General features: G+C 43.0%; 1 protein-coding gene across 2 annotated transcripts in view; it reads left to right on the top strand.

Moving 5' to 3' along the window:
* LOC134909935 (pantetheinase-like) overlaps positions 1–25,087 on the top strand; it is a 70,492-nt gene extending 45,405 nt beyond the window's left edge. For both annotated transcript variants that reach the window (XM_063917362.1, XM_063917361.1), the window contains exons 5-7: positions 8,264–8,634; positions 10,197–10,361; positions 24,761–25,087. In XM_063917362.1, the coding sequence (XP_063773432.1) occupies positions 8,264–8,634; positions 10,197–10,361; positions 24,761–24,886 (662 nt within the window). In that variant the 3' untranslated portion in view covers positions 24,887–25,087. The remainder of the gene's footprint in view (positions 1–8,263; positions 8,635–10,196; positions 10,362–24,760) is intronic.
* Positions 25,088–25,306: the final 219 nt, after the last annotated feature.

The following is a 25,306-nucleotide window of genomic DNA, read 5'->3' as shown; positions in this document are numbered from 1 at the left end:
CCGTATTTTTGGGACCAGGACCAGGCGCAGAGCCCGATGCTGGTTGCTTAAATATGGGGGAACCCCTGTCATTTTTTTCCCCATATTTCTGCAACCAGGATCGGCTCAAAGAGCCCGAGGCTGGTTATGCTTAGGAGGGGGGACCCCACGCAATTTTTTTTGAAAAAATAAGCACTTTCCCACCCCTTCCCACTGATATACATGCACGGATCTCATGGATCCGTGCATGCCTATCCAATCACGAATAAAAAAAAAAGGTCTGTTTTTTTTTTAGCACTTTTTTACGAGTTGTAATTTTTCACGGCAGTGTTTGTTTTTTTTTTGCTTTGCACTTCTTAGTAAATGACCGAGATTCATACTTAAACAGCCGCGTTTTGACCGATGGTGTATTCATTCGTAATTTTTTACTTGGACTTGCAAAAAATTACGAATGCCCTCATCTCTGCCGTGATTAGTGTTTAGTAAATTACCGAGATGACACTTTGATGAAAAAACGTCATCTCGGTCAAAATCGGGAGCTTAGTAAATTTCCCCCATAGTTTTCGTGTGCCTTGAAAAGAACTAGGAGGAAACATAATATGATAATTTGTCAAGTCTATTTTGAGTTGTTTTTTTTATATCTTTATAAACTTTCAGATTTTGTGGAGGACTATATTTCTGCTAAGGGTTCCTCTTATAGGTTCATTTGACCTGCATCTCTATGGCAGTAATAAATGTAAATAATCACTAGAGATGAGCGGGTTCAGTTCTCAGAGGACCGAACCTTACCGAACTTCACGCTCTGAGCCCGGTTCCGAGTCAGGATCGGGTTTTCCCGCATGACTCGGAAACCCGAACGAGGCAACACGTCATCATCCCACTGTCGGATTCTCGCGGGATTTGGATTCCATATAAGGAGCCGCGCGTCGCGGCCATTTTTACTCCAGTCTCGGAGAGTGTAGTGAGAGGACGTGTCTCCGTCCTCAGTGTCTGTGTGGGGGCGGGAAAGTGGGGTGGCGAGTCTTGTGCTGTGTTGTGCTGCTCAGTCCAGTCCAGTGTAGTCAGTGTATTGTGCTGCATCAGTCCAGCCAGTCACAGTGTTGGTGTCCTCTGCTGCTATATGTCCTCAGTGCTGCTGTATAAGTCCCTTGCAGTTTTACTGTGTTGTCTTGCATCAGACCAGGGGTAGTGTCTTTCTTGTGCAGCATCAGTCCAGTGACCAGTCACAGTGTTGGTGTCCTCTGCTGCCATTTATCCGGTGTAGCTGAATAAGTCCCTTTCAGTGGTGCTGTGTTGTCCTGCATTACACCAGGGGAAGTCTCTTGTGCATCAGTCCAGTGACCAGTCACAGTGTTGGTGTCCTCTGCTTCCATTTATCCGGTGTAGCTGAATAAGTCCCTTTCAGTGGTGCTGTGTTGTCCTGCATTAGACCAGGGGAAATCTCTTGTGCATCAGTCCAGTGACCAGTCACAGTGGTGGTGTCCTCTGCTGCCATAGATCCAGTGTTACTGGCGTATAATTCCCGTGATACTGGCGTATAATTCCCGTGATATTGCCGTATAATTCCCGTGATACTGGCGTATAATTCCTGTGACATTTCCGTATAATTCTCGGAATACTGGCCTATAATTCCTATGATATTGCTGTATAATTCTCGGAATACTGGCGTATTAATCCTGTGACATTGCCGTATAATTCTCGGAATACTGGTGTATAATTCCTATGATATTGCCGTATAAATCCTGTGACATTGCCGTATAATTCTCGTAATATTGTCGTATAATTCCTGTGACATTGCCGTATAATTCTCGGAATACTGGCGTATAATTCCTATGATATTGCCGTATAATTCCTGTGACATTGCCGTATAATTCTCTGAATACTGGCGTATAATTCCTGTGATACTGCCATATAATTCACGTGATACTGGCCTATAATTCCAGTTATCCTGCTGTATAATTCCATATAAATCCATATAATTCTGTATAAATCCAGTCCAGTGGTGCTGCCATATAAGTTCAGTAGTGCTTTCCTGTGCTGTATATTATTTACTCCAAATAAAGGGGTTATTAATATTTAATCCAAATAATTTTTACAGGGTTTGCCCTGTGAGGTGTAGGGGTACGCTCTCTTGTGCCGCATATTGTGTTATATAACTCCAGAAAAATAAAGGAGAACAAACATTTGGAGGAGTTAATAGGGAAAGATCAAGAACCACTTCCTCCCAGTGCTAAAGCTGCTGCCACTAGCCATGTCATAGTCGATGAAATGCCTTCAACGTCGTCTGCCAAGGCCAATGCCCATTGTGATAGTAGAGGGCATGTAAAATCCAAAAAGCCAAAGTTCAGTAAAAAGACCCCAAAAAAAAGAAATTGTAATGATCTGAGGAGAAACGTAAATTTGCCAATATGCCATTTACGACACGGAGTGGCAACGAATGGCTGAGGCCCTGGCCTATGTTCATGACTAGTGGTTCAGCTTCACATAACGATGAAAGCCCTCATCCTCCCGCTAGAAAAATTAAAAGAGTTAAGCTGGAAAGAGGACAGAAAAGAACTGTGCGTTCTGAGATGGTATCACAAATCCCCAAGGAGAGTCCAAGTGTGTCAGCGGTTGCGATGTCTGACCTTCCCAACACTGGATGGGAAGAGTTGGCTCCTTCCACCATTTGCACGCCCCCTGCAAGTGCTGGATGGAGCACCCACAGTCCAGTTCCTGATATTCAAATTGAAGATGTCACTGTTGAAGTACACCAGGATGAGGATATGGGTGTTGCTGGCGCTGAGGAGGAAGTTGACGATGAGGATTCTGATGGTGATGTGGTTTGTTTAAGTCAGGCACAGGTGGAGACACCTGTTGTCCGTGGGATGAAGAAGCCCATCGTGATGCCTGGGCAAACTACCAAAAAAGCTACCTCTTCGGTGTGGAATTATTTCTCCACAAATCCGGACAACAGGTGTCAAGCCATCTGTTGCCTCTGTCAATCTGTAATAAGTAGGGGTAAGGATGTTAACCACCTAGGAACATCCTCCCTTATACTTCACCTGCTGCGCATTCATCAGAAGTCAGTGTCAAGTTGGGTAAGAGCGTAAGCAGTCCACTGACAACTAAATCCCTTCTTCCTCCTGTACCCAAGCTCCTGCAAGCCACACCACCAACTCCCTTAATGTCAACTTCCTCCTCAGTCAGGAACATCAGTAGTCCTGCAGGCCATGTTACTGTCAAGACTGAGGAGTCCTCTCCTAACCGGGATTCCTCCAGAGGATCCTTGAGTGGTACGCCTGCTGTTGCTGCCGCTGCTGTTGTTGCTGCTGGGAGTCGATCGTCATCCCAGAGGGGAAGTCGGAAGACCACTTGTACTACTTCCAGTAAGCAATTGACTGTCCAACAGTCCTTTGTGAGGAAGATTAAATATGACAGCAGTCATCCTTTTGCAAAGCAGATAACTGAGGCCTTGACAGCTATGTTGGTGTTAGACGTGCGTCCGGTATCCGCCATTAGTTCAGTGGGACTTAGAGAATTGTTTGAGGTACTGTGTCCCCGGTATCAAATCCCATCTAGGTTCCACTTCTCTAGGCACGCGATACCAAGAATGTACACAGACATCAGAAAAAGAGTCACCAGTGTCCTACAAAATGCGGTTGTATCCAGTGTCCACTTAACCATGGACATGTGGACAAGTGGAACAGGGCAGACTAAGGACTATATGACTATAACAGCCCACTGGGTAAATGTATGGCCTCCCACAGCAACAACAGAAGCATCTCGCAAACGGCAACTCGTTCCTGGGCAGGCTATGCTATGTATCACCACTTTCCGTAAGAGGCACACAGCTGACAACCTCTTACGGAAACTGAGGAACATCATTGCAGAATGGCTTACCCCAATTGAACTCTCCTGGGGATTTGTGATATCGGACAACGCCACCAATATTGTGCGTGCATTACATCTGGGCAAATTCCAGCACGTCCCTTGATTTGCACATACAATTAATTTGGTGGTGCAGAATTTTTTAAAAAATGACAGGGGTGTGCAGTAGATGCTGTCGGTGGCCCGAAAAATTGTGGACCACTTTCGGCATTCAGCCACCGCGTGCCGAAGACTGGAGCGCCAGCAAACACGCCTGAACCTGCCCTGCTATCAACTGAAGCAAGAGGTGGTAACGAGGTAGAATTCAACACTCTATATGCTTCAGAGGATGGAGGAGCAGCAAAAGGCCATTCAAGCCTATACATCCACCTGCGATATAGGCAAAGGAGGGGTAATGCACCTGACTCAAGCGCAGTGGAGAATGATTTCCGTCTTATGCAAGGTTCTCCAACCCTTCTAACTTGCCACACGTGAAGTCAGTTCAGACACTGCCAGCTTGAGTCAGGTCATTCCCCTCATCAGGCATTTGCAAAAGCAGCTGGAGAAATTGAAGGAAGAGCTAAGACAGAGTGATTCTACAAAGTATGGGGACTTGTGGATGAAGCCCTTCATTCGCTTTGTCAGGATTCAAGGGTGGTCAATCTGTTGAAATCAGAGCACTACATTTTGGCCACCGTGCTCGATCCTAGGTTTAAAGCCTACGTTGTATCTCTCTTTCCAGCAGACACAAGTCTGCAGAGGTGCAAAGACCTGCTGGTGAGTATATTGTCAACTCAAGCGGAACGTGACCCGTCAACAGCTCGTCCTTCAATTTCTCCCGCCACTGGGGCTCCAAGGAAAAGGATAAGATTTCCTAGCCCACCCGCTGGCAGTGATGTAGGGCAGTCAGGAGCGAAAGCTGACATCTTGTTCAGACTGAAGGACCTGCCAATGATTACTGACATTTCTACTGTCACTGCATATGATTCTGTCACCATTAAAAGAATGGTGGAGGATTATATGAGTGACAGCATCTAAGTAGGTATGTCAGACAGTCCGTATGTATACTGGAAGGAAAAAGAGGCAATTTGGAGGCCCTTGCACAAACTGGCTTTATTTTACCTAAGTTGCCCCTCCTCCAGTGTGTAGTCCGAAAGAGTGTTTAGTGCAGCCGGTAACTTTGTCAGCGATCGGCATACGAGGTTACTTCCACAAAATGTGGAGAAGATGATGTTCATCAAAATGAATTATAATCAACTCCTCTGTGGAGACATTTACCAGCAATTGCCTCCAGAAAGTACACAGGGACCTGTGATGGTGGATTCCATTGGGGACGAATTAATACTCTGTGAGGAGGAGGATGTACACAGTGAAAGGGGTGAGGAATCGGAGGATGAGGATGAGGTCGACATCTTGCCTCTGTAGAGCCAGTTTGTGCAAGGAGAGATTGATTGCTTCTTTTTTGGTGGGGGCCCTAACAAACCAGTCATTTCAGCCACAGTCGTGTGACAGACCCTGTCGCTGAGATGATTGGTTTGTTAAAACCAGGGAGGAGGTTTGACATACAATTTGAATTAATTATGGACATGGACAAATCATGTAGGCATGGCTTACATTAATAATATATGAACAATTGCAAAGACCCATAATCAAATACAGTACATCACCTAACTATTGTTCAGTGTATAACTATTCTTGAGATCTTGTGACCACTGGCCCATATACTGTAAATAGCATCTTATTGCCACTTTATAGTGTACTCCCCTATTTCTGGAATGGCTTAATAGTACAGCCCCTCCCCCCTCCCCCCAGCCCCCACTCTGGTGGCCTTAGAGGGCAGATTGCTGGCCTCAATCTTTAATGGCTATTGCAGATTTCCACAAGTCTGTTATTATTTACAATGCAGATTTCCATACTGTTGGTGGCTTTACAATGCAAAGTTATAATTGCCTTACTTTAAAGACCATTTATCTCTGGTGGTTTCTAAATGAGGGCACCAAATGACTGGTGGCAAACCAAGTAATATAAGCAATAATATAGTTATTCCTCCCTCTCTCTGGTGCGCTGGAAAATGCTGAGAAACTGTCATGACTTCCATATGTCATATCATAGCAGCATACTGTAGGCAGCATTTCTAGTGCTCAGCTTTGGATGGCTAAACAGCATAGTCTACAGATCAGGAGACTGGTAGCATTCACAGTGTTTTCCGCTCTCTTACCAGCTTCACTCACTAATGGCTTAGGAATTTGGAGAGCTCAAATAAAATACTTTACAAATATAGGGCCTGATTCAGACCTGATCGAGTTTGTGCTTTTTTGCAGCGGTCTGTGACCAGATAGCCGCCGACCATAGAAAGTGAAAAACCGCCCCGTTGTAGTGTGAGAATGCATGTGTACACCGTGTGAAAACTTCACCAGACAGCGGACATCTGCAAATCCGTCCGCCACTCATTCACTGTCGAATGATTTTTCCAGTCTCTGCAGTCTGTGGACTTACTCCTACAGTGCGATACAAACAGGCTGATCGGGTCTGGAGCTGACATCACACACCCGCCCTGAAAATGCTTGGGAGCACCTGCATTTTTCCTGACACTCCCAGAAAACGTCCAGTTACCACCCACAAACGTCCTCTTTCTGTCAAACACCTTGCGAACGCCTTGCGATCAAAATTTCCGACCACTGTCACTGTTTGAGGTTGCGCCAGCGCATTGCATACGCATGCGCAGTCGTTCTATAATCAGCCGCTATGCGATTTCGCACAATAGCGATCAAGTCTGAATTAGGCCCATGGCCTGCTACCCTACGTACACCTGCTAGATATGCATGGACCATAGGGTCCAAACCATAAGCCAAGCTTATTATAATGCACACACTAATTGGTATACGTATGAATGCTAAGATTTGCAGAATACAAAAAAGGCTTGATCCTGTGTAGCATGCAATGTTGATTTCAGACCCAGTTGGGTGGTTATTTTGTACTACGCACGTGTCTCATTGCGCATGTGTCCAGAGTTTGTGTGCACAGACAGGGAAGCCATCAAAAATCAAGGAGCCCAGTACAAATGAAACACAGTGCCCCCTTCCTTGGCCCCATACCCACACACTCACCACATACAACCCCCCCCCCCCCCTTCCCCCCTCATGGATGCAGCTATGCTAGCACATGCTATGAATCTCCTGGACAAATAGCTGATATGACTAAATCTTTTAACATTATAAAGAATACATCATTTTAGAAAAGCTATATTTTAGATTATGCAAGGACTGTTGTAGTACAAATAGACTTTAGCCTTACTTATTGCAAGCGGTAACTCTTTAAAGATAGAAAAAGCCCTTTTGCTTTGTTAAAGGAAAATTATGTTTACCTGCCATCTGCAGGTTCAGTGATGTGGTGTTGATCCTAATTGTGCCCCTGTTCATCCATATCACCTGTCACTTCTCACTGGCAACCAGCAGCCTTGAAGATGGGGGCAGTGGCACATACGGGGAAGTGGTCAGAAGCACAAATATGGAGGTAGAGGGGCATGTGTGGAGGGGAGCAGAGGCACATATGGGGCAGGGCAGGCACATGTGGGAAGGGGAGCATAGACACAGAGATGGTTAAATGGGGCACATGCAGAAAAGAGAAGCTTACAGATGTTAAAGGGTAGCAGGCACAGGTACATTTGGGGAGGGGGCAGAGGCACAGATGGCGCACTGCCTGTACCCCGCTGATGAATGGCAGTTGCAATTGGGATGCACAGTCTCAAAAATGTCCTGAAAATGTATAGGTTGTTCCAGGGCAGTGACAGAGAGGTGGCTGCACAGAGATGGGCTGTCTTATGTTCTTGTTATGGGAGTGTTGCAGGCATGTTGTTGGCCACATAATGATTGGAGGCCATACTCTGACAAAGAATCTGCACCTAGCATAGGGCTATGCAAGTTTTTTGGGTGCAAAAAGACAGGCCAAGTGGTACTGCAGCGTCTCAGTCTTTGCAGAATGACATGCATGGCTTTACACCAGATGATATCAGCATTAGAATAAAGTTGCTTATGCCACTACAGCAAAAGAAGCAAATTGCGCTCCCATTAGCATACAACACAGAATCAGCCCAAGAGAATATGTCTTGTGGTTTTCATTTCTTTTTAATTAGTGAGGGTAAAATCATAAAAGTCAACTTTTGAATAACATTTTATCCTGTTTTTGTCCAAAAATTGAAATGATCTAGCACTAACATGACCGTTTGTAAGGAACAGTAGCATAGAAAATCGCTTAGGTAGAGAAAAAAAAGTTACTCTTCATACAGCTAACAATGAGTAACAATGCAAACAAATGGTGGGCATTTCCTAGGTACTAGCTGGCATTTTCCTGGCAGAAAAGAGGTGATATGCTCAAATGTTATATTCACAGTCTTCAAGAACATGTTCTTGACTTTATCTACTTTTATCTATTTAAGGAAGTGGTGTATTTTCACCAGTTAAACTTGGACCATATTACTACAACAAAGATGCTGATGAGGGACGGTTGGTGATGTCAGAACTATACACACACCCAAGGAACAGCACAACATGGTCACCTGCCAGCTGGAATCTGTATGCATCCACTATTGGGAAACCTGTACCGGGTAACAATGTGTTCAATGGGAAGATTTTCCTTGATGTGTTTGCATTGACAGAGCTGAAAGAAACTCAAGGCACTGCTACAGTTTGCCATAATAATCTGTGCTGTTACCTGAGCTATTGCATGTTGGAGAAGAGAAGAGATGAGGTTTATATACTCGGTGCTTATGATGGCTTCCATGGGCCACATAAAGTCTTCTATGTGGAGGTAATCAGTTATTCTCTCTGATGTCTGCTGTCAACCCTGTGTCCTTACTTCTTCCCTTTCCCTTCTGGAGGTAGTTTTGCTGAGTTTAGGATTTTCAATAGAAACATAGAAATTGACGGCAGATAAGAACCACTTGGCCCATCTAGTCTAGCCCTTTTTTTCCGTATGTGTTCAAAATGGACACATGCTTGAAAGTGTCTGTGAACATTTATGTAATAGCTGCTATATAGTGACAGACTACATATATTCCTTTAGGAAGGCATTCCCCACCCTGTATACTTTAATGTTACCATGTTGGAACCAGATGCTGCTAGCACTGAGAGGACAGGGCTCAGGGTCAGTGAAATCTGGGCTACTACAGTGTATACTATTTATAGTGTGAATGTGGTTCATGAATTGACAAGAAGTTTGATCAGTTTCATCTGGAGCAATACATTTACTATATTCACCATCCTAGCTGGTAGAATGGTTAGAACAGGTTCAGATGGTGTCGGTATTGTGACCGCTGGTCACATAACTACATCCCTTTCAGACAGGGGCGCTTTAAGAGAGGAGGAGGCCCGGGTGCAGCCTCCTCCGTTTGGGCCCCCTCCTCTCTGCCGGCAGCGCTGAGAGTCTGAGCACTAGAGCGCTCAGACTCTACTGCGCCTGTGCAGATCTCCGGGAAAATAGCACGGCGGCCATTTTCCCTGAGATTTCTCTACTGCGCATGCACAGAACTCCGTGAAAATGGCTGCTGGGCCATTTTCACAGAGTTTTAATACTGCCGTGGACGTCGCCGCGGGACATCCGGATGGGTGAGTATTTAGAAAATGGGTGCATCGTGTGCGGTGGGGGCCCCCTATGGACTTAGGGGCCCATGTGCACCGCACACACTGCACCCATTATAGAAACGCCAGTGCTTTCAGATAGCCAGCGTTTATTTAATTGCTGACCTGGTAAAGAAGCATACAGTAGCTGGATTTTGGTAATGGTAAGGAAATGAAAGGACATCAGACTCCCACTGCAGTTTACATATACTATATACTTACTGTATATAACAGAGGAGAGGTTTATTTAAACTTAAAATATTGACCAAAACCTTAATATTTGTTTTATTGGAAAAACATCATTAATACATTTATTTAATTTTTTTTAACTTCTAAAAAACTTGTACATTTACATGATACACATATGGGTAACATACGGGATATCAGTTGAAAGCTGTGACAAGCCCCTGAAAGGGTCGAGACACACCTGCAGTTGAATGGCACTGGCAAACTCCCGTTACTGCACTCACACTGATAAGAAAATTGGTACAATGCTGACATAAGTTCCTAAGTAGCTTTTTGTTCAGTTGCCACGGACACTTCATGGCAACTGTTATAAAAACTTTTTGTTAATACATGTTGTGGCTGAAAACTTTAGTTACTTATTACACAATACAGTATTTGATGTTTTCTTAGCTTTGTAAATAAAATGCGTTTATTACATTGTTTCTTGAAATGTAAATGTGAGAATGAGGTAAACATGACATGTTTGCAACTTACTATATATCCTACAATACCTGTATTTTTATTTAGGTGTGCACTTTATTGAAGTGTAGCAGCCTGGAGACATGTGATGTAGCTGCAGAAACTGCTAACACCAAATTTGAATCGTTTTCTCTCAGTGGCACATTTGACTCTCTGCATGTTTTTCCAGAGGTCCTCCTCAGTGACGTTAAACTGGCTTCTGAAATGTTCCAGGTAATGTTTTAATACAATGTTTTATTATATGTTTATTTGTATTATCTTTTTTTATAAAGGCGAATATATTATATAGAGCTATACATTGAGGGGGTCATGACATGACACAAGCAAATTACATACACTGACATGAAACAATAAAAAAAGATAGCCCTGACCAAAGGAGCTTACAGTCTAGAGTCAACGGTGTGGGTAACACATGCTACAGAAGGAAGAGGAATAATGTTTGGTAGGGAAAGTACATGTGGCATCTGTTAAACAGATTAGCAGCCATTGGTGACTGGCATATCTGCAGAGGTGCACTCTGTATATCCCCCCACACACACACCCCAGAGGTGGGCGCACACAAAAACGAGTGTGACCAATCTTAAAGGGGGCATGGCCTCACAGGGAATCCTGATTACATCACTCGGGAGTGTGCCCAGCATGTCTGAAGATGCTGGGCTGCCCCCAGAAACTAGTGTCTACACTGTTGGCTTCTCCTCTGCTGCAGCACAATAGTAGTCAAAACTATGGCTAACATGACCTAGAGTGTAACAGAGAACATAAAACAAGTGCCTATATTACAATATTAAGGCTGATTCAAACACAGTGATAAAGCCAAATATTTATCTTACTGAAAACCCTCTAAAAGGTTAAAGAACACAGTACGCTATTGGCGTATGGAATACCTTAAGGGTACGCACGTTGCGTATCTAACGCTTAGCCGTGGTCGAGACGCACGAGCGGCACGTTCGCTCATGGCTTAGAGCGTACAGGCAAGCACGCTATAGGCTGCCGACTAACGTAATGATACGCTATCTGCGTAGCGGATGCTTGGGACCACGAGGAGATCACAAGCGGCGCTGACGCTCACAGTGTTAAACCTTTTTAACTATACCATAAACAATGTACATATACTGTAAACCCTTGTGCAGTGATAAGATGTAAATGCAACACAGTGTAACCTTGTTAGTTTAAAAGCTGTATGAGCGTATGTGACGCTCAGAGAACCCCTTAGCAATATAATAAACAGTCAAATACCGGTCTAAGGGTCTAACGCCTTTTAAGGAAATGAATGAACGTTCAAAAAGAATAATACAATACAAGTTATACACTACCAAAATAACATAGAATATCTAACCAAGTAACTACACATAAAATACAATAAAGATACAATTACTTTTAAAGGGGGAAAAGGGGAGAGAGAGAGAAAAAGTGAGAGAGAACGAGTGAGAATGGCTTATAACAATAAAGACAATATGATTGCAGAGAAACTTACGCACAAAGGGAAACAATCGCATGCGCCTTCTGGATATCCAGCTCCCGATTATCAGCAATGAGAACCGTTGAAGAGAATAGAGAGCTGGCCCAGATCGGCTTGTCCTTTTATACACTACACACAATACAGTACAATGGTCCCTATATTCTTATTGTTCATTGGACACAGGAATTCGTCTTCGCATTATAACAAAAGGTCATAGGTTGATTCATACAGGTGGGCTGTGACTATTTCCAACTGCTCAGGTGGGTGGGAAACTAGGTTTCCTGCCGCATGGGTAATAAAGTGCAAAATACAGTAAATGTTCATAAACTTCTTATGTCCATAACTATTCGCACGAGCGATTAATCCGCTTCAAACCAACACCGGAATATTGCTAATTAAATACTCTTCCGATGGATACTAAACACCACTGTATAACCCCTGTCTGACCCTTCGTATCAAAAAAAGAGGGATCTCTTTGTCTATGAACATGCTACATTAACTAAACTTTCAGATTCTATCAAAGGGACCATAATCTACAAAAGACATTATATGGTTAAAATATGTAACGATTGAGTCGCCCGCTAGACGCACATAAACTTTACCGTAAATGCGCATACCGTGCGCCTGCGGGTGCACGCAACAGCAAGTATGCGCACGCACGGGAGAGCCCATGCACTCGCAGCGGGGACACGCATGAGGTGCAAATATGGCAATGTGCAGCGTGATATTTTTCTGACTTTGACAGTCCACCCTTTGGCAGTCACCAATAACTGCCACTTTCTAAAACATTTCAAAAAGAGAAAAATATATGTCATGTGTAAATACATTTCTATGATTGGGTAGGGGAGGAGAGGAGAAGGTAGGAAACGGGTATGACCTAGTGAGATAGCAGAAGCATGTGTGTATGAATCCATGTTTGGGGGGTCATGTATCATCGTGCCGTACGTGTCGTAAATCAAGCTTCGAGGTATTGCGAAGTATACATTTGAATTCCTTCTTATCCCGTGGTACGGGTCTGTGGATGGGCTGTCAAACTTTACCGAGCTCTCTTTGGCTTTTGGTTGCAACAAAATGGGGGAGCACATTTTAGTTGATGATACATGAATGGGGGAATATGTGGGTGCTGATATCTGTGCCTATATTCCCTATCGACTATGTGTGTTATTACCTGAAGGTTGTAGAGATGAAGATAAAGAACAATTATGGTAAATGCAGTGATAAACTATGTGAGTTTAATATACATTTGCCGATTGAGGTCTTGTCTTGTGTCTTGTCTTGTCTTGTCTCGATGTACATGTTGACTGTAGTCTCTTTGTGCTTTTGCCAATAAACGTAAGCAAAGCTTTATCAATGTCCATAGACTTACAAAAAGTGTTGGGCTAGCGTAAAATTAAAAGTACTAGGGATCTGGGGGTCTATGGCATAGTCCATCAGTTGTCTGTGTACAAGGTTGTCAGACTTCTTCTTTAGTCCATCTGTTGTCTGCATACAAGGTCGTCAAATTCCTCTTCCAAGCGGGTCTTTTTACCTTGGAGAAAAACAAAGGAGAAACGGGTGAAAGAAACGGACCGTGGAATCACATTTTCATCACAACATTGTCTCTATCGTTGGGTCATAAATCACATCAGTCGTTATGACAGTATCTTCACTCCTTAAACTCTTCACTCGGGCGCTACGTTTACACTTTGTTAAAATCCGAACGCATCTAAATATCAGTCCGACCAATATGATGACACCCAGAACACACAAAAGGAATTTCCCTACATCCATGATAATACCTTGGGTCCATTCTCCTAAACCAGAGAACCAATTTCGCGGGTTCAACCATGACACCCAACCGGTCAGCTCATTACCCACAGCAGCAAGGGTGAGATTGTGTTTCCTTCGGAACTCCCATTTTAATTGGAGAATGTCATCCATCTTTTGGTCTATGACCTCGACCGGGTCCTCGGTGCTGTTTGTGATATACGTGCAGCACTTTATTCCATACTGAGTTGCTAGGGTGACTCAATACCCACCCGTCACAGCTGTGAGATAATTGAGAATCATCCTATGCTGAACCAGTTCTGTTTTATAAGCTTGGAGCTCCCTTCCAGTATACCTAAATGTGTCATCATACATTTCAGTGATGTTGTCTAATAAATTTGCAAGCGCAGATATATATTTATAATTTATCACTCCTCTGGCGGTACGAGTGATATCTAACGCGATTAGGAATTGAATCCCGGTGGATTCACTGATCAGGTCAGAGGCCGGATGCTCTGTTCTCTCTATCAGGTGCCGTTTAACGATGTGCTCGTAATGAGTGTGAGTATAAGGAGCTTGGGCACTGCGGTGAATATCCTTCATTTTAGTGTGGGATACGGTCATTACCTCAGGCAGTACTTTTCCAATATAACACAACCCTTCTGAGTTTGGGGCAAGCCACTTATACGCCTTTCTCCCGCATATGAAATATGCATCATCGGGGAGAACATATGGGACGGAGTAGGACATAACCATATTACACATTTTCCATATGAAATTTCCTAACCCTAATTCTCCCATCTGTTTAGTACACGTATCGGTTTGTACGATGTGTGCACAGTATACTGGTGATACCTCTCCAACTCTCATGGTCCTACTTCCTAGGGTATACCTATAACGGAAATATTTTCCACTACCGGCTATGTGGCGTATAAGTTCTGTATCTGTTGGCATTCGATCGGCTCTGTATGAAAAGGTCATGGTTTGGTTATTCCATGACACTTCCCAATTTCCCGGCTTTCGGGGATTGGAAATGTTAAAACATACTAGGGATCTATCCACATGATATTGGTGGAGCTTCAAACTAGGAGGACTGGAGATATTAAACCTCCTGTCCACCGGCCTCCCACCACTTAGCTCAAGTACCTCCCCTATAGTTAAAGGGAAGGGCACTAATCCTGATTTGCTATGGCCTTGAGGTACTTGAGAGCATACCCAACAATCTGTCTGATTTAACACTTTACCCACTAAGGAGTGATAGTCACTCAATGGATGCCGGTCCATGTGGATATTAAAACTGGATTGGCATTTCTTGATACACCCATCCTCAACTACACTGTCACAGAGTCTACAGATACAGTTCTCTTCAGCTAACAATCCTTCACAATTTCTTCTATTGTCAATGCTACCAGATCATTTTCTGATACTCGCCTTTACTCTGTGATTATGTTGTTCTTGGAAATCTACGCCTCCATCTCTGTCATCAGAACCCATTCCAGAACCTCTCTCGACCTCCATGGTACTCTCGCCGGAACAGACTGCTCTGGTCAACATCATGGTCAACAGAAAAATCCGGATCACAGTCTCTTGGGGCAAGTCCATCTTATAGGAGGGAATGGAGAAGAATGAGAATGGGGAAAGAAACAATTGAGGGAGATGGGATGGGAAGTGGAGAAAAACAATAAAAGGGAACAGGGAATCGACAACTGCCTCCGATCTTATTATTCTCAATGCTCAGGTGCCGTCTCAGTCCTCCTGAAACAGACACTCCAGTGATACAACTTCCTCCACCGTCTGTTCTTTATCACGGGACCTCTCTGGATCAGCAACCTTCTTACAATGGGACGAATGAACCCAAGTCTCTCTCTCGGCAACCTTCAATGTTGTCGTGCTAATCAATAAGACTTGGTATGTTCCTTCCCATCTGTCAATAAGGCAACCTGAGCGTAGAAAATTCCGTATCATTACATAATCCCCAGGTTCAATGTCATGACAATTACTATCTGGCAAATCAGGAATCACTAACTTCAGATTGTCATTCTGATTCCTTAGCTGTTTTACTCATGTTAACCAGGTATTTTACAGTCACTTCATTGTTACACTTCAAATCATCCTGAGGGTTAATCATAACATGCGGTTGTCGACCAAACAGAATTTCAAAGGGGGACAGATTAAGAGGGGACCTGGGAGTGGTTCTGATGCTGTATAGTACAATGGGTAAAGCTTCTGGCCATGTTAATCCTGTTTCTGCCATAACTTTGCTCAATTTATTTTTAATAGTGCTGTTCACTCTTTCTACTTTCGCACTCGCCTGGGGGCGGTACGGAGTGTGCAGCTTACTATCAATTCCCATCAACTTACACATTCCTTGAAAGACATCACCTGTGAAATGGGTACCCCTATCACTTTCAATTATTCTAGGGATACCGTATCTACACACAAATTCCTGCACAATTTTCTTAGCAGTAAACATAGCGGTATTTGTGGCCGCAGGAAATGCTTCGACCCAATTTGAAAACACATCTATACAAACAAGTACATATTTCAAATTTCGACAAGGGGGTAATTGTATAAAATCAATCTGTATTACCTGAAAAGGGCCGCCTGTAGGTGGGATATGAGATGGTTCTGTTGGTATTGCCTTTCCGATGTTCTTCCTCAAGCAGGTAAGGCATGACATTGCTCTCTTACCTGCATGGGATGAGAATCCTGGGGCGCACCAATATGCTCTTACCAACTTGCACATTCCCTCCTTGCCCAGATGAGTCAGCCCATGTGCTGCTTCAGCTAAACATGGAAGGTATGCTCTGGGTGCCACTGGTTTACCCTGTCCATCTGTCCAGAGTCCTGAGGACTCCTGGCCATATCCTTTTGACCTCCAAACTGCCTTTTCCTGTGTGGAACACAAATTTTGCATTTCACACAACTTCTGTGTGTTGATGGTATTGAATACCATCTATTGTGTGGTGTCTGTCTGTCTGGGGGTACCAGCTGCTAACTTAGCAGCTTCGTCTGCTCGGCTGTTACCAAGTGATATTGGGTCTTGGCTATATGTGGGCTGTTACAGTTACTGGCATAATGCCCTTCTCTTTTACAAAGATAACAAACCCTGGGTTTCCTCCAAGTGTCAATGACCTGAGGTCTTGGTTGATTTGATGCCTCCTCAAATGCTCGGATGCTCATCACCATCAACCGTTTTCCCTGTACTTCCCTGCTTCCTTGGATATCATGGTTATGTTGTTGTCTAGGGGGTTGATATGACTTTTGTCTACTTCCTGATCTACAATCTCTTGCAAAATGACCTTCCTTCTGGCAATTGTAACAGACTATCACATTTAAATTTCTCGCAGGGGTTTGGGGCTTATGCTGGAGTGGTCTTGTGGTTAGGGCCTGTATACTTGCGGCCATTAACTTATCACTTTGTGACTCCTTGTGTCTGGTGATATTCCGATCATGATCAATAGCGGCCTCTCTTAATGCGGCCACCGAGATATTTCTCCAGTTTGGGTTGGTGGTCTGTACCCTTGTTCTCAATACCTCCTTTAAACCATTCATTAATACCTTAACCGCTATTTCTCTATGCTGTGCGTTAGTTTTGATGTCCGTGATCCCAGTGTTCCTAGCCATTACTTGCAGTGCTCGATTGAAATAATTAGAAATACTTTCCCCTTCGTTTTGTCTTATGGAGAAAATTTCATTCCACTTGACAACGGCAGGGAAATATACTCCCAACTGTCGGTTGATCTGCTTAATACATTCCTGATTGTGTTCCTCCGTTTGAGGTACTTCTGTGTCTAATTGACAATCAGTAATAAATTTCGCAGAGTCAACACCGGAGGGCAAACATGCCCTCAGCACTATCCGCCAATCTTTGTTGGTGGGTTCTGTGGAGTTTCCTTGTTCTTTAATGAACCTTTGACATGCGACTAGATTTTTCCTAGAATCAGGAAATTCAGACATAATTGATCTCAATTCGGTCCGGGACCAGGGACGGCGCATTGCACTGTCCTTGACGGGAATGATTCCCTGATCGTCAGTCTTCCCATTGGGGACTGTGATCACCCTGACAGGACTAAACTCAATTACATCACCTTGTGTTGGTCTTGCAATATGGGGTACATTTGTTTGTGCGTGATATAAAACATTGTACGTACCTGTGGACACGACCTCACCTGACCCTCCGTTAGGGGGTTTGATTATTGCCTTTACCGATTTGGTCGCGTCCACCTGGATGTCTTGTGTGATGGCTGCTGGAAGAGGTGCCGACATCGTGCTGGGCTCACTTTCTTGCTTGTAATCCTGAGGAAAGTTTGACATGGGGTGCGACTTGCACAGGTTAACATTTGTAATTTTTACACTTTCATTTTCATAAACATTATTACATTTGTTACTTTCATCCTTAATACAGTTACTAAGTGCATTTTTATCGTACAATATTGTGCCTTTCTCTGCAACCATAATCCTCTCCATTGCCATGTCTCTCTTCCCAAGATGAGAGTCAGATATGTCGGTTAAATTTCTTTGTATTTCACTTTCCTTTTTCCATAACTTTAAACAATCAAAATGTTTGATCCGTCTCTTTGCTGATTTAATGAGACATATCCTTCTCCTTAGATTTTGTAACACATCTGGGCTAAAGCTACCTACCCGGGGAAACTTCTCCCCGTCATGCACAGTCATTCTTTCCCATTCATCACATAAAACCTCTGTGTGTGAACCGTATTTTTCACACATTACATACCTTGCCGACCCGATTGGCCGGTTTACTGAGTCAACCCGAACCGAGGTTGATCGCCCCCTACCTGAACAACTGGCCCCCATAACTTGCAGGTGTTGCTTTCACTGCCTCTGACCTTCAAATCAGGGTCTTCAGCGAACCCTTACAAAAACCAAGATGTCCGGGGCAGGCCGGCGGCGAAGTTTACCGAGTACTCCACTCACTCCTCGCCCACATTGGCCAGTACTGCAATCACTGATTCAGAGCTGCTGTACCCAACTTAGGGCCCCTATGAACCTTTACTTACTGGGGCGTGTTCCCCAGCAAGTATCGGTTGTTGGATAGTTCCCGAGTGACCAGCGAACCTCCCTTAAAATAAAAAAAATTACACAAATCACGTTAGAGTGTACAAATAGCGTTTATGACCCCTTTCGTACGCAAATGGTACTGGTCAGGTTACTAACTAATGCACACAATTACGTGCGGTACAATCGTTCGGCACATAAGCTACTAATCTTATGTGCGGAGCGACCAGTGGAATCGAAAATTGCAGCTGCGAATTCCTTCAGCCTGAGCTTCAATGGCCTATATGGGTTCCGCACCAACCCTTCCTGGTGTTGTGCTACTTTTCTCTATAGCGGACTTCTTAGTATGCTGTACCTAGACCTCCTGGTCTGTTCCGGGCCTCCTGGTCTGTGCTACAGTAGACCTCCTGGTCTGCTATACTCTAATGCTCAAATTTATGTTTAACAAGGGATGCCTCCCCAGCCACCATGCACGTCACTTACATGTATGTACCTCACGAGAACTCGACTTCTTGTGGTTCAACCCAAAAATTGTAAAAACTTATATATGCAAACACTCACCACATGTACACTTTAATTTTATTTCTGCGCAGAAATTCCTTTCATTCAGTAAATAGTCTAGACCAGATGAGTCGCAAATTGGAGAAGGATCTATTAGCTTAAAATTTCGGACACTAAAATTGACTTGCGCTATTTATCGCGTTGCCTCCTTTTCGCCTGTTAAAAATAATTATCGTGTGATTTGAATTATGTGGGCGTACCCGGACGCTCCGTTGCGTAATATACGCTGCGTGCGTCGGCCTTTGATTTGCGTACGCTTGTCTCACCCTTTTATTAGAGACACGTGTATGCCAGCCAGATATGTCCACAGAAATACAGTTAACACATTTATCAATGTAGATGATCTTTAATTGTATTCATCTACCGAGCACCACACAGGTCTCTCAAAGCTGTGTGCGTGCTTTACAAATTACCCCTTAATGTATTACTTTTACTCTTTAACTACTAATAGCAACAAATCTTTCTTAGCACGTTATCAATTGTGAAATGGCAAACAAGAGAGTGATATGTGAAAATACACGAATGAAAAGAAATGCAGATGTATGCGTGCGTGCGTGCGTACGCAAGACAGAACAGAAAAAAAAAACAGTTTTAAAAGATACTAGCGTATTGTTCTTACCTCCGGTTCCGGATTCCTTCAGCACCCTTTACTAAGCGAAGCAGACGCTTATCGGGTCAGCACTACGAGGAATATTACCTCCCGCCCTTTGCTGATCGATAATGTCTGCTGAAATTACCTAGTGCAGATATGTGAAGGACGGATGAGCCGCCAATTGATAAAGCCAAATATTTATCTTACTGAAAACCCTCTAAAAGGTTAAAGAACACAGTACGCTATTGGCGTATGGAATACCTTAAGGGTACGCACGTTGCGTATCTAACGCTTAGCCGTGGTCGAGACGCACGAGCGGCACGTTCGCTCACGGCTTAGAGCGTACAGGCAAGCACGCTATAGGCTGCCGACTAATGTAATGATACGCTATTAGCGTAGCGGATGCTTGGGACCACGAGGAGATCACAAGCGGCGCTGACGCTCACAGTGTTAAACCTTTTTAACTATACCATAAACAATGTACATATACTGTAAACCCTTGTGCAGTGATAAGATGTAAATGCAACACAGTGTAACCTTGTTAGTTTAAAAGCTGTATGAGCGTATGTGACGCTCAGAGAACCCCTTAGCAATATAATAAACAGTCAAATACCGGTCTAAGGGTCTAACGCCTTTTAAGAAAATGAATGAACGTTCAAAAAGAATAATACAATACAAGTTATACACTACCAAAATAACATAGAATATCTAACCAAGTAACTACACATAAAATACAATAAAGATACAATTACTTTTAAAGGGGGAAAAGGGGAGAGAGAGAGAAAAAGTGAGAGAGAACGAGTGAGAATGGCTTATAACAATAAAGACAATATGATTGCAGAGAAACTTACGCACAAAGGGAAACAATCGCATGCGCCTTCTGGATATCCAGCTCCCGATTATCAGCAATGAGAACCGTTGAAGAGAAGAGAGAGCTGGCCCAGATCGGCTTGTCCTTTTATACACTACACACAATACAGTACAATGGTCCCTATATTCTTATTGTTCATTGGACACAGGAATTCGTCTTCGCATTATAACAAAAGGTCATAGGTTGATTCATACAGGTGGGCTGTGACTATTTCCAACTGCTCAGGTGGGTGGGAAACTAGGTTTCCCGCCGCATGGGTAATAAAGTGCAAAATACAGTAAATGTTCATAAACTTCTTATGTCCATAACTATTCGCACGAGCGATTAATCCGCTTCAAACCAACACCGGAATATTGCTAATTAAATACTCTTCCGATGGATACTAAACACCACTGTATAACCCCTGTCTGACCCTTCGTATCAAACAAAGAGGGATCTCTTTGTCTATGAACATGCTACATTAACTAAACTTTCAGATTCTATCAAAGGGACCATAATCTACAAAATACATTATATGGTTAAAATATGTAACGATTGAGTCGCCCGCTAGACGCACATAAACTTTACCGTAAATGCGCATACCGTGCGCCTGCGGGTGCACGCAACAGCAAGTATGCGCACGCACGGGAGAGCCCATGCACTCGCAGCGGGGACACGCATGAGGTGCAAATATGGCAATGTGCAGCGTGATATTTTTCTGACTTTGACAACAGTATGAGGGTGAGCAGGGACATGCTACGGAGAATGAACAAACAGACAAACTGAATGTATAGGGATATGGGGATAAAAAGTACACATGTGACATTAGAAATGAAGCCTAGCTATATTACTTGTCACAGACCTCTCATTTCCTCACAATGTGCTACTCAACAGACAAACGCACCAGCATTTACTTTTGAATCCGATCCATTATTCAATTTATCAAGGACTTAATATGATAATGCCCATTGTAGACAGCAATTTTGTAATTTGTAACTTAAAAGAGGCAGAAGAAGAGTAAAGGGGAGCAAATGCAGAGAGAGGGGTAGGGAGGGGGGGCGCATCATAGGAAAGATAAGAAGATAACTTATAAAAAGCATAAAAGAAGGAGACACAGACAAATAGCAAGGGGCATTAGTACTGGTACAAAGGTCCCCAAATCTCTTGGAACTTAGGCATCGAGTTATTCTGTATTCTAGTGATATACACCATAGAAGCTATTTAACCTAACCTATTAATCAGGGTTGACCTAAACAGAGGATTGTAGCATTACCAACAGGCATAATCAATCCATTTATAATGATGATTTCTTATGTGCTTAATGGAGCAGTTGAGCAAGCAGGACATATGGATATAGGTAGACCAAGGATGAAGGTACGAGCCTCTCCGAAAATTGTTGAATAATAAAGCATGAGTACCAGGTGGGAAAGTAAGTGTAAATTTCCAATGCACTGACACCACAAAAGATGGAATTACTCTATGGGGAAACAGCATGTATTTATCCTCTTGGGGACCGTATAGCGTGTAAGGGCTCATTTAATTGGCAATGCTGGTTGAGGCCTTTGCAGTTCTGAGCTGAATGGCAGCCAAATCCTCACTATTCAGAAATATCTTTGGGGACATCTTCCATGTAGCCTCATGGGGATCATTAAGATGGCAATCCGGCGCTAAAACGGAGTGGTAAAGAACAAAGGTGTTATCCTATTATGAACCAAATAAATGAACAGTTTCTCGAAAGGGGTAGCTTGAAGTACATTTCTGGATTTCTTTTGGGAGTGCATAAAACTTCTAATATTGCAATATTGGAAATAAAAAGTAGCAGGAAAATGACATCTATCTTGAACATCTTGGACCAGAAGGTGCAAACCTACCCAACAACTCAATGAAGTGATTTGACATTATTGTTTTTACACTAAGCTACAATGTATTCTGTGTATCTCAATGGAAAAAGTGGATGGTTCCAGATCAGGGTTGAAGGTCAAAAGCCCTATTAATTTTCTCCCATGGGTAACTTGAATCATGTGCATAGAGTACGCTGAGGCTGGCCTTCAGTTCCTCTGGAGCCAACTGACAGTATCAATTCGGCAGTATGGAAGTAAAGAATCTTTGATGGAAACCACCATTGATAGCTTGGATGGGTAATAGCCTTTTTTCTACTCTGACAATGAAATACGGAGATACAAGTTATCCAATGGCCAAACTAGTAGTGGTGCAGCTGGTGCATTGCATCACGGCCCAGCATAATGAAGAGTCCCACAGCTTGCAGCAGTATAATGAGTCAGTCTGACTCATTAACCACCAGCCTCTACGGAGTAGCCCATAACAAAGGAGGGGACTCGGAATCTGTATGGTATTGTCATCAGAAAAATTAAGTGTGATGACCTCATGGAGGATTGCGGCAGGCAGAACTTTGGTCCGAGGTGCCTGTTCTGAACCTTTACAGAGTGGTAACATTGGATCCCAGAAGACATACTAGGGGGTTGGGATCCCAGTCAGACCTCCAATTGGTGTATGTTGGGCAGAACTTTGACACTGGGAGCCTTTTCTGGGCCTTCCACTGGATGAATTTGGATGAAATTTTAATAAAATGTAATAACTGACAGAAATAACCATATATCAATGAACTAAAATAACTGAAAGAAATGGAAGTCAGAAGACAAAAAATGTTCTGTACCCAAAAGCCTTGACATAGCAACATTGATAACAGAAGGAAATTGTTACACCCATCTCACAATGGAAAAGTGAATATAAAACTGAGCAGAAAGAAAAGCTGGGGATTAGGGCTACCCAAAAATAAAAATGACACTGGGCAGCCACCCCATGGGTGTGTTAAAAAAAGCTACTAAGCTACAAATTATTTTCAGTATGTTGACCGTTACATCCAACTCATTGATAATGTAATAACTGGAAAATGTAAACCCAGGCATTGTATATGTGTATATGAAAGTTTGTGGCTGATGCTTCTTGTTTAAATAATATGCTTGGACCTCTACCATCCCTGGCTTTAATAGCAATCCCTGAAATACAAATATATATAGTAGTGGGTGGCTCTCACAGCACTATTAAACATACAGAGACTCCAAGATAAATCTAACATATTGGAACACTTTAATACGCTGGATTTATCTTGGTGTCTGTGCCATGCATGCCGTCCACTGCTATGTATATATGTATGTATGTATGTATGTATAGCTGTATGTAAGATGAAGTAGGTGGCCCTCAGTCTAGAAAATCAGTATCAATCTGTGTTTATGGACGATGTTTCAGAGAACAAATCTCCTTTCGTCCTTGTTTTAAGTGCTGCCTTCTTCATCTTCTCTACATGTGGGGTCTTGTGAATCTAAGAAGGGCACCGCTGCCATTCATACTGCTTTAAAGTGATTGGAGTGCTGTATTACTATTGTTCCCCACCACTCACTATTTCCACCACTGTAGTTATCATTATAAACTCAATCAACTTGGTATAATTTGAGCATAAAAACTGTTACCTCTTTGCTCTGGATACTACTGTGCTCTTTGTTGAATCCATAATGTGCATTAAGAGTCACCCAAGAAGCCAGTACTGGTTCGGCAAACAAACATTCTACTGATAATGAATTACTGTAGATCATAGTGACATGAGGCAAAAATGTAACCCCAGAACAGAGCAAATGGATAAAGTTATAACTTGCAAAGTGTCCCTTTAACTCTTGCTGTGTCTGCAGACAAAATTACTTTTATGTATAAAAAAAGTCCTTTAAACCTTTATGTAAGAAAATAGAAAAAGAAAAGGCCTTTATGTAAGAAAATAATTTTCATTTGGTGTCTTCAGTGGTATGCGGTTGTCACACTTAGGTCGGCGGTCAGTAGGTTTACCACTATCGGTCGACATGCATTAGCGCGAAATGATTGAAAGGTCAACATTGACAAAAGGTCGACATGGCAAAGGTTGACACAGGAAAAGATAGACATGAGTTTTTCACATTCTTTTTCATTTGTGGAACTATTTCATACTTTACGATTCACGTGGACTATGATTGGGAATAGTAACCTTCGCTGAGCGCAGCAAGCAGACGCAGTGCACTACTGTAATTGGGGTTACTGCTAATTTTACAGAGCAAATTACACCAAAAATAAGTAAAAAGACTCATGTTGACCTTTACCTGTTTCGACCTTTTTCATATCGACCTTTACTCCATGTTGACCTTTTTCCTGTGTTGACCTATATCGGTCGACCTAGTGACTGTCGACCTAGTTAGGGTCGACACTATGATCCACACCCGTCTTCAATAGGTGTAATACATTTCTTATTTACAGTCTGATGTGTTCTTTTTTAAGAGAAATGTGAAATCATTTGCATATGTTAATTTTTGTTTGTCTGTTCCTTTTACCTTTTGGTTTAGGTGTTGAGTGATGGGCGCTTAGTGAGCCATCAAAATATATCTTCACATGCACTACTCAGCGCCAGCCTTTTGGGTAGAAATTATAAAAAGGATCCTACGGATTTAAACGTATCTACGATCACTTAATAAAGGTCAAGATAAGCTTGTATGGGTCTGGCGCAACCCATGAAAAAAAGTAATGTAAACAAATCATTGACATCAATTACAGTATGTGTTTTGGGTGAGGTCATCACAAATTTAGTTGTCCTGGTGTAACAATCTTTGATATCCTCTTCTTGCAGTCCTAATATACAGTACTCAAACAAATAAAAATAAACCACGATATTATATGGTTGTGTTACATTTATGAGTAATTAAACACTCATCTGATTTAAGTGAGATCATTGCCTCTAAAAATGAAAGCTTTCATGTAGAGATGAGCGGGTTCAGTTCCTCGGGATCTGAACCCCCCAGAACTTCACCTAGTTTACACGGTTCCGAGGCAGCCTCGGATCCTCCCGCCTTGTTCGGTTAACAAGAACGCGCCTGAATGTCATCATCCCGCTG

This window comes from Pseudophryne corroboree, chromosome 4 (assembly GCF_028390025.1).
Source record: "Pseudophryne corroboree isolate aPseCor3 chromosome 4, aPseCor3.hap2, whole genome shotgun sequence".
Taxonomy (NCBI): Eukaryota; Metazoa; Chordata; class Amphibia; order Anura; family Myobatrachidae; genus Pseudophryne; species Pseudophryne corroboree.
Note: the sequence above shows the minus strand (reverse complement) of the source record. Positions and strands in the feature narration are given on the sequence as shown.